This window comes from Poecile atricapillus, chromosome 7 (genome assembly GCF_030490865.1).
Source record: "Poecile atricapillus isolate bPoeAtr1 chromosome 7, bPoeAtr1.hap1, whole genome shotgun sequence".
In the NCBI taxonomy this organism is placed as follows: Eukaryota; Metazoa; Chordata; class Aves; order Passeriformes; family Paridae; genus Poecile; species Poecile atricapillus.
In genome coordinates, this window is record NC_081255.1 from 33840501 (window position 1) to 33851230 (window position 10730).

Sequence of the window (10730 nt, forward strand, 5' to 3'; positions counted from 1 at the left end):
GCACAGGGAGGGAATGACCCTCACGGTGCCCCTGCAGCACCAGGGACATTCTGTGTGTGTGACCCGAGCACTGATTGCTCTGACACACCAACTGACCATCTCCAGTGAGGGAGCTGAACTTGGTGTCAGCACACAGAGGCTTCTCCTGAAACCCTCAGCAGTCCAAGGAGCCTCTGCTCCTCATCCTCAGGCGAGACAACGAAACCCTGGAGTGAGAGCGGGGATCCAGCTCACCCTGAGCCGGACTCAGCTCTGCCCCTTCCCAGCACAGAGCAGGACTCGAGAGTCAGAGCTTGTCCCCGGTCCCAGCGGGCAGCCCGGTCCATCCCCGGTGCTGTCACCTCCGGACACAGCCCCGGTCCATCCCCGGTGCTGTCACCCCCGGACACAGCCCCCGGTCCATCCCCGGTGCTGTCACCTCCGGACACAGCCCCCGGTCCATCCCCGGTGCTGTCACCTCCGGGCACAGCCCCCGGTCCATCCCCGGTGCTGTCACCTCCGGACACAGCCCCCGGTCCATTCCCGGTGCTGTCACCTCCGGACACAGCCCCGGTCCATCCCCGGTGCTGTCACCTCCGGCCACAGCCCCCGGTCCATCCCCGGTGCTGTCACCTCCGGACACAGCCCCGGGACAGCCCCGGTGCTGTCACCTCCGGGCACAGCCCCCGGTCCATCCCCGGTGCTGTCACCTCCGGACACAGCCCCCGGTCCCTCCCCGGTGCTGTCACCTCCGGGCACAGCCCCGGTCCCTCCCCGGTGCTGTCACCTCCGGGCACAGCCCCCGGTCCATCCCCGGTGCTGTCACCTCCGGACACAGCCCCGGGACAGCCTCGGGACAGCCCCAGCCCGGCAATCACCCTCAGCCCCTCCAGGCACGGAAAGCACGGCAGTGCCGCCCGTATTCCGGCAATAACTCACACCGGGACACACGGGGACACACCGGGAACACACCGGGAACACACCGGGATACACCGGGATACACCGGGACACACCGGGACACACCGGGATACACCGGGAACAAACCGGGGACACACCTGGCTGTCCTGGGGACACACCGGGAACACACCGGGACACACCGGGACACACCGGGACACACCGGGACACACCGGGCTGCTCCGGGGACACACCGGGACACATCGGGAACAAACCGGGACACACCGGGACACACCGGGCTGCTCCGGGGACACACCGGGACACACCGGGAACACACCGGGCTGTCCTGGACACACACCGGGCTGATCAGGGCACACTGGGGACACACACCGGGTTGTCCCGGGGACACACCGGGGACACACCGGGCTGTCCTGGAGACACAAGCCCGGCTGTCCTCGCACCCACGGCCGGGTGTTTAGGAGCCCTGGCTGGCAGAGGGAGGCTGAACCGGGAGGATGAACCGGGAGGCTGAAGCGGGAGGCTGAAGCGGGAGGCTGAACCGGGAGGATGAACCGGGAGGCTGAAGCGGGAGGATGAAGAGGGAGGATGAAGCGGGAGGATGAACCGGGAGGCTGAAGCGGGAGGGTGAACCGGGAGGATGAACCGGGAGGATGAACCGGGAGGCTGAACCGGGAGGATGAACCGGGAGGGTGAACCGGGAGGATGAACCGGGAGGCTGAAGCGGGAGGATGAAGAGGGAGGATGAAGCGGGAGGCTGAAGCGGGAGGGTGAACCGGGAGGATGAACCGGGAGGATGAACCGGGAGGCTGAACCGGGAGGATGAACCGGGAGGGTGAACCGGGAGGATGAACCGGGAGGATGAACCGGGAGGATGAACCGGGAGGATGAACCGGGAGGGTGATCCGGGAGGGTGATCCGGGAGGATGAACCGGGAGGGTGAACCGGGAGGATGAACCGGGAGGATGAACCGGGAGGCTGAACCGGGAGGCTGAACCGGGAGGATGAACCGGGAGGCTGAAGCGGGAGGATGAAGAGGGAGGGTGAACCGGGAGGGTGAACCGGGAGGATGAACCGGGAGGATGAACCGGGAGGATGAACCCGGAGCAGGGAGGGACAATCAACACGTGCTGGCCCCAGGGAGCCCCGGCCACCCTGCCAGGACAGCCCGGGAGCTGCAGAGCACAGCAGGGGCTGAGCTCAGCTGGCTCCGGAGCTGGGAGCAACAAATTCCATTTTCAGCACCCAAAGGGCTTTTCCCAGCTCGCTGGAGCTCGTGTTTAAACAAAGGGTGATTTCCACCGCCTCCAACAGCTCCAGCAATTAGTTCGATGCACCCCGAGCTGTGTTTACAGCCCCAGCGTGCAGCAGAGACAGCCTCCGAGGGGCAGAGCTGATGGGCAGCGAGGCTCGGGATGAGGAGCCTGGGGCTGCTGCTCATCTCCCCCACCGCGATCCCGCATTGCCCCTTCCACGCTGCCAGCTTAGAACGGAATAAGGCCGGGTTTAAAGGGCACGGGAAATGAGAGGAGTGAAGCTGAGGCACGAGGGGTGAGAGGCAGCTGCAGCACACACACACACAACATTCCAGCATCCCGGGGCTCAGCAGCGCTGCCAGCGTCCGCTGCCTCCCCGCACGGAGCACACTCGGGCCCTCCCTCCCTCCTTCCCTCCCTCCCCAGGGCGACCCAGGAGGTGCTGCCAGCCCAGAGCTCCCATTTCATTCCCGTAACACTCCCAGCTCCGAGCCCCAGGCCAGGCCTGGAGCGGGATGTGCTCCAGCGGAGCTCACACCGCCCTTGCACAGGGGAGCTCAAACACATCCACATCCAGCAGCGGTGAACAGTGGCCGGGTACGGCTTAACAGCCCGGGAAAACATCGAGTTTCTGTCCCTGCAACACTACAAATGAACCACTCTCTAATTCTTATTTCCTTTGATTCTCCATTTGTGCCACAGAAAGCACGAGGACCTGAGCACGTCTCAAAATACAGAGGATAATTGAGGTACACATAAAAACCACTTGTCAGCTGCCCTACATAGACATCTACTGTATTTTCAGGAGCTACTACAACAGGAGCAGCCTAAAAACGCTTCCAGATCCCTACGGAAAATGCCTCATGCAGCATTTCACAGCAGACTGTCGGATCATTAAAAATGCTTGTGGATAAAATGCATTGTAACCTGGAGATTTCTGTGGCAGCCCAACAAAAACAGTGCAGCCAGAGACTTCATAGCTGAGAGGTGCTGCTAATGAAATCACAGATTTCTCACCAGCCAGGAGCTTCAACCAACTGCAGCCGAATTCCAGAGAAGGAGAAAATGGGGGTTTTGAACTATAGCAGGATCAAGGCAAAAGTGCAACACATGGATGAAAAGTTACAGTGGGGGCTGGAGGAACGATTAAATCGAGGCAGAGGATTGCAGAACACAAACCAGAACGAAAGGCTCCAGTCCATTGTGGTGTCTGAGTGCTGGTAAACAAATTTTGCTCCAGCCAAGAGATGAGGAGATCCGGGAGCCCAGGGTCCATTAGGAGAGGCAGGAACAGAGCCACGGGAAGCACAAAACCTGCTCGTGGCGTGGAGCCAGCGTTCCAATCGTGGGCAAATACAGAACTATGTATCAAAATAAATAATCCCGATGGTAGCGCTCCTGGCAGGGTTTAATCGTCCTCTCCCTGCCACAGCCCCGCGCCGCTCGCTCCGCAGAGCCCCCGGACCGCTGTCGGGAGCCAAACCCGCATCATTTCACCCCAACAACCCATTTCTAAACTTCCAGCAGCAGCCAGGGCTTCCGAAATAGAGTTTAAAAAGGGCAAAACCGCGGAACGAAACCACGCCGGGGCCCGGCGAGCGGCCCGGAGCCGCAGGGCTGCGGGTACCGCTGGGGACGGGTTCCCGCATCGCCGGAGCATCCCCGGGGCCGAGCCCCGCCGCAGCGAAGCCGCCGGGGCCGGGGCTCCTCGGGGATGCTGCGGCAGCCGCGGCGCTCGCTGCTCGCATCCCTCCCGCCCGCAGCCTCCTCCTACCTCAGCACGGCCGTGTCCCCTTTCCTGACCACCAGATTGTCCACGGCAGAGCCCGGGAAGTCCCCGCCCGGCGCGGCGAATCTCCCGGGAGGAAGGAGCCAGCAAAGGCCGAGGAAAACCACGGGCAGCCACGGGTGGGAGCCCCCGGCGGCCCGCAGCAGCGGCACCATCTCCGCTCCGCGCCGGCCCCGAGCGAGCGAGCGCGGCTGCTCCCGGGAAGGGCGGCCCCGGCTGGGCTCGGCGGAGCGCGGCTGCTCCCGGGCGGCCGCCGCAGCATCCAGCGAGGAGCGAGGGAGCGCGCCCGCTCCGCTCCGTGCGGCGCCGGGCGGTCCCCGCTGCCAGCCCCGTTGCCACGCAGCCGTCGCCTTGGCAACCGGCCCGGCGGCGGAGGGATGCTCGGCCCTCCGTGCCGGGCCGCCCGCTCCGCCCTCCCCGGCATCCCGGCCCCCCCGAGCCCCGGCACACCCACCCCGCACGGAGCGGAGCGAGAAGCAGCGCCGGGGCTGCCGCGCTGGGAGCGGCACCGGCCACGGGCCCCTGGGACCTGCTGGAAGCTCCAGACCTTTCTGGAACAGACGGTTCCCACTCTGGCACTCCCATTTCCTAATAGTCTACCTAGGAAAAAACAAACCAAAAAAGACTCTAAGCTAGAGATCTTCACCAAAAAGCAAATAAACCACTGACAGGTTGTTTCCCCAGATTCTACCAGGAAAGCCAAAGGCCTTTACCGAGAAGAAAGAAAAATCACCAACAGATCATTTCCTAAAATTGTCCCAAGACATTCAGAGATCTTCACCAAGGAGCTGAAACCCACAGATCTGTTATTTCCCACAATTCTGCCAGGGCATCTAGAGACCTTTGCCAAGGACCTAAAATCCACTGAAAGATTCTTCTGGGATATTTAGAAGCCTTCACCAAGGAACAAAAATCCATTGACAGATTACTTCCCAAAATTCTACCAGGACAGGCAGAGACCTTCATGCTAAGGAGGGATAAACCAGCAACATTTTCCCCCAAGATTCCGGCAGGGCATCCGGAGACCCTGCCTGACAGATTCCACCAGAGCATCAAAAGCCTTTCACCAAGGAACATAAATGCACTGACAGATTATTTCCTAAAATTCCACTGGGACACTCAGAGACCTTCAAAAAAGCCCAAATCCCCCGGCAGCTGAGCTCCCTGTAGACAGCCAGGAATGAGCAGCCTCTTTTCTCCCGGGGTCCTCTCCAGCACACACACACAGACCCTGCCAGGCTGTGGCAAACACACGGAGCAGGGACTCTGTTTGCTGCCTCTGTTTACCCAGACTCCCCTTTCCAGGTTAAACATTCCAGGTTAAACATTCCAGGTTAAACATTCCAGGTTAAACACTGCCCAGGTCCAGCTTTCAGCAGCAGAGCCCCGGCTGCGCCTGGCCGGGGTCCCTGCAGGAATTCCTCTCCTCTGGAGCTGCAGAGAGGCTGCACAAGAGCAGGAATTGCAGGGCTGCTCCACTGGGGCTGTTCCCAGAGTGAGTCAGGCACATCTGGCCCACACAATGTCCCGATTGTCCCTCCCACAGCCCCTCTGTGCCACTGTCCCTGTGCCATCATCTCCCTTTCATCCCCTGCCAGGGCGTGCATGGCTCTGTGCGCCCTCCCTCCCCAGCCACACTTTGCATCAGAAGGATTTGGGAGTGGAATATTCCAATTAAAAGAGACGATAATCAGGATGCTCCCTCCACTCGCTCCCTCAGCAAACCCAGATCCCCGTTCCTGGAAGCTTCTCCCTGCGGTACCACGTCCCTTTAGATGTTTGCAGCTGCCAGGAGGAATTCGAGTGTCCACAAAAGGGAATTGTGCCCCTCTCCTGCGGCACACGGTGCTACAGAGCTTCCTTGGGAAGGGGGGAGAGGGGGAAGAGAGGGGCTGGCAGCACTGCCCAGAGCCCTGAACACAATTCCTTTAGCACTGGACACGATTCCTTTAGCCCTGGACACAATTCCTTTAGCCCTGAACACAATTCCTTTAGCCCTGGACACGATTCCTTTAGCCCTGAACACAATTCCTTTAGCCCTGGACACAATTCCTTTAGCTCTGGACACAATTCCTTTAGCCCTGGACACAATTCCTTTAGCCCTGAACACGATTCCTTTAGCCCTGAACACGATTCCTTTAGCCCTGGACACAATTCCTTTAGCACTGAACACAATTCCTTTAGCCCTGAACATGATTCCTTTAGCCCTGGACACAATTCCTTTAGCACTGGACACAATTCCTTTAGCCCTGAACATGATTCCTTTAGCCCTGGACACGATTCCTTTAGCACTGAACACAATTCCTTTAGCCCTGGACACAATTCCTTTAGCCCTGGACATGATTCCTTTAGCCCTGAACACAATTCCTTTAGCCCTGGACACGATTCCTTTAGCCCTGGACACGATTCCTTTAGCCCTGGACACAATTCCTTTAGCCCTGAACACGATTCCTTTAGCCCTGAACACAATTCCTTTAGCCCTGGACATGATTCCTTTAGCCCTGAACACAATTCCTTTAGCCCTGGACACAATTCCTTTAGCCCTGGACATGATTCCTTCAGCCCTGGACACAATTCCTTTAGCCCTGGACACACGGGCCAGGGCACACAGCCTGGAACGGGGCAGCAGCTGAGTGTGGAGTGTCAGGAGTGGATCAGGAACAATTCTGTGCCAGCAGGAGCTGCCTGGCCACACGATGCTGTGCACACAAACAGAGCTGTCCCACCCCTCAGCACCCACCCAGAGATCCAGTCACCTCCCCCAGGGCCTCTCCAGACCCAGGAGCTGCTGGAGGGAGCAGCCAAACTCATCCCCCAGAGAACAGCTGGGAACGGAAAGGTCCAAGGCTCCAAGAACCCAGACAGGGCTGTGACAACACAAGGGGACCAGCAAAACCCCCACCCCTGTTCCTCAAGGCTTTCTGCTCCTCCTTCCATGCCCCTGTGGGATGTACCCAGGCTGGATAATTCCATTTCCACAGCTCTAAGTGTGCCCCAGGAGGGTTCTGAGGCAGCAGAGTGGACTCTCCTCTGGCAGAGCTCTGTGTGGAACACGGTTCCTCCCCTGGCAGACCGGGAAAGCGAGAACAGCTCATCAGACATTTGCCAAATGCACTCACTCCTGAGGCAGAACACCCAGCAAACGCTGGTTTGTGCTCACAGAGCTCTCCCACAGCCTGGGGGGGACAGCACTGGAGCTCTGGGGGTCCCACCGAGAGCAGGAGCCACACGGGATTTGGGACCTGGATGGGACAAACTTCCCACAGCTGCCACTGAGTGCTCTGCTCCATCCTGGGCTCAGCTCACCCACAGAGAGCCAGGGTGGAACAGCCCAGCTCTAACCTCAGAGAGAGCTCTGGAACCTTTCATGAGTCCAGTGATGTTCCTTTGGCTTGACCTTAACAAACAAATAATTTGTTCCTCTTTGAATGAGCAGGACAAAAGACATCTCCCCAGCACCATTTAGTCACTTAGCAAAAGATCCTGCAAATCTCAGTCAGCAATAGCAAAGATGAAGCTTTTTATTTGTTCATTTTCAGATTCCTGTCTTGCCTTTCCTGTTATTTGCAGATCAATGTTAAAATGAGCAGGGCAGGGGGCAAGAGCAGTTGTGCCAGTCAGGGCTGGGCTGGAGAGTGAATCCTTTCATCTGAATCTGCCCCACCTCCTCCCTCAGCCCAGGAAGAATTTGGGGGGGGAATAAAGCATGAAAGAGGGGAAATCTCACACAAGATGTGTGCACACACAGAAGAGGTGTTTCACAGAATGCCTGAGGTGGAAAAGCCCTGCCAGCCCATGGAGTCCAGGCTGTGCCCGATGCCCCGGAGGTGCCCAGCAGTGCCAGCACAGGGGGACAAGCCCAGGGCTGCTGCCCCAGCTCAGGCTCACTGGTCTCTGGAGCAAACACCCCCATGAGGGCAGCAGGACCCTTCCCAGCAGGACCCTTCAGCTTGTTCTGACTGCACCAGGTCCCTCAAACCCAGCCCTGCTAACGCCATATGATAATTCCTGGTAATTCAGCTGTGTATTTTTGTTTAGAACCACTTCAAAAAGCTAAATTTAGTTGTTGTTTGCAAGTATTCGTTCAACAGTTTGCACAAATACTCAAGACTGATTCCCAGACTTCACACTTGGCTTTTTGCTTGGTTTCCTTCTGTGTGTTTAACTCTCCTGCACCCGTTCCCTCCCGCTGGTGACACAAGATGGAAGTTGGATGACAAAAATAAATTCCAAGAGGCTCAGTGCTTTTGGTCTGTGTCCCAGAGCCAGCATTCCCCTCGGGAACAGATCATGGGCAACAGGCAGTGTGCCCCTGGGCTGGCAGCTGCCTGTGAGCAGAGCACTGGGACAGTGTCCATCCTGCCAGGACACAGCACTGGGACAGTGTCCATCCTGCCAGGACAGTGTCCATCCTGCCAGGACACAGAACTGGGACAGTGTCCATCCTGCCAGGACACAGCACAGGGACAGTGTCCATCCTGCCAGGACACAGCACTGGGACAGTGTCCATCCTGCCAGGACACAGCACAGGACAGTGTCCATCCTGCCAGGACAGTGTCCATCCTGCCAGGACACAGCACTGGGACAGTGTCCATCCTGCCAGGACACAGCATAGGACACAGTGTCCATCCTGCCAGGACACAGCACTGGGACAGTGTCCATCCTGCCAGGACAGTGTCCATCCTGCCAGGACACAGTGTCCATCCTGCCAGGACACAGCACAGAGCACTGGGACAGTGTCCATCCTGCCAGGACAGTGTCCATCCTGCCAGGACACAGCACTGGGACAGTGTCCATCCTGCCAGGACACAGCACTGGGACAGTGTCCATCCTGCTGGGACAGTGTCCATCCTGCCAGGACAGTGTCCATCCTGCCAGGACACAGCACTGGGGACAGTGTCCATCCTGCCAGGACACAGCACTGGGACAGTGTCCATCCTGCCAGGACACAGCACTGGGGACAGTGTCCATCCTGCCAGGACAGTGTCCATCCTGCCAGGACACAGAACTGGGACAGTGTCCATCCTGCCAGGACACAGCACAGGGACAGTGTCCATCCTGCCAGGACACAGCACTGGGACAGTGTCCATCCTGCCAGGACACAGCATAGGACACAGTGTCCATCCTGCCAGGACACAGCACAGGACACAGTGTCCATCCTGCCAGGACACAGCACAGAGCACTGGGACAGTGTCCATCCTGCCAGGACAGTGTCCATCCTGCCAGGACACAGCACTGGGACAGTGTCCATCCTGCTGGGACAGTGTCCATCCTGCCAGGACAGTGTCCATCCTGCCAGGACAGTGTCCATCCTGCCAGGACACAGCACAAGACAGTGTCCCTCCTGCCAGGACACAGCACTGGGACAGTGTCCATCCTGCCAGGACACAGCACAGGACACAGTGTCCATCCTGCCAGGACACAGCACAGAGCACTGGGACAGTGTCCATCCTGCCAGGACACAGCACTGGGACAGTGTCCATCCTGCCAGGACACAGCACAGGACAGTGTCCATCCTGCCAGGACAGTGTCCATCCTGCCAGGACACAGCACTGGGACAGTGTCCATCCTGCCAGGACAGTGTCCATCCTGCCAGGACACAGCATTGGGACAGTGTCCATCCTGCCAGGACACAGCACTGGGACAGTGTCCATCCTGCCAGGACACAGCACTGGGACAGTGTCCATCCTGCCAGGACAGTGTCCATCCTGCCAGGACAGTGTCCATCCTGCCAGGACACAGCACAGGACACAGTGTCCATCCTGCCAGGACAGTGTCCATCCTGCCAGGACACAGCACAGGACACAGTGTCCATCCTGCCAGGACACAGCACAGGACACAGTGTCCATCCTGCCAGGACACAGCACAGGACACAGTGTCCATCCTGCCAGGACACAGCACTGGGGACAGTGTCCATCCTGCCAGGACACAGCACTGGGACAGTGTCCATCCTGCCAGGACACAGCACAGGACACAGTGTCCATCCTGCCAGGACACAGCACTGGGACAGTGTCCATCCTGCCAGGACAGTGTCCATCCTGCCAGGACACAGCACAGGACACAGTGTCCATCCTGCCAGGACAGTGTCCATCCTGCCAGGACACAGCACTGGACACAGTGTCCATCCTGCCAGGACACAGAACTGGGACAGTGTCCATCCTGCCAGGACAGTGTCCATCCTGCCAGGACACAGCACTGGGGACAGTGTCCATCCTGCCAGGACACAGCAGCTGTCCCTGGATCCCTGCAGTGTCCCAGGCCAGGCTGGACACTGGGGCTGGAGCAGCCTGGGACAGTGGCATTGTCCCTGCCACAGCAGGGGTGGCAATGGGTGACATTTCAGGTCCCTCCCAGGACAGAGAAGGTGACAGGACAAGGAGGGGACACAGCAAAAACAAAAATCCAAAAACTCACCCACACTACACTGAGTTTTAAGAGCTGTGGTTTATGTCCAAATTCACAGAAGCTTCAGAAGGTTTAAATATTTCCACAATGACCAAAGCACAGCAGAATCACAGAGGAAATCACTAAAGTGCTCCTGGAGGTAAAACCCAGTTTTTAAATATTATTTTAATATCTTTGAGGGGAAAAAAAAGTAATAATTCCAATTAGCCTAGGAATTCTCAGTAATAATCTCTAATACAGCTGCATTTTGGTTTTTCTCCTGTAGCAAAATGAGGACAACACTTTCCTCCTGTGCTGCAGCACAAGCCGTCCCAGCCACTGCTCAGTGCTCTTCTCAAGCTGCCTAAAATTTAAACAAACACCCAGGACACCCTAAGAATTTGTCAGCT

The 10730-nt window shown here is 58.3% G+C and overlaps 1 protein-coding gene across 1 annotated transcript in view; it reads right to left on the bottom strand.

Moving 5' to 3' along the window:
• Positions 1-4279, bottom strand: part of NEGR1 (neuronal growth regulator 1) — a 204159-nt gene extending 199880 nt beyond the window's left edge. The window contains exon 1 of the mRNA XM_058843215.1: positions 3922-4279. Within this exon, the coding sequence (XP_058699198.1) occupies positions 3922-4091 (170 nt within the window). The 5' untranslated portion in view covers positions 4092-4279. The remainder of the gene's footprint in view (positions 1-3921) is intronic.
• Positions 4280-10730: the final 6451 nt, after the last annotated feature.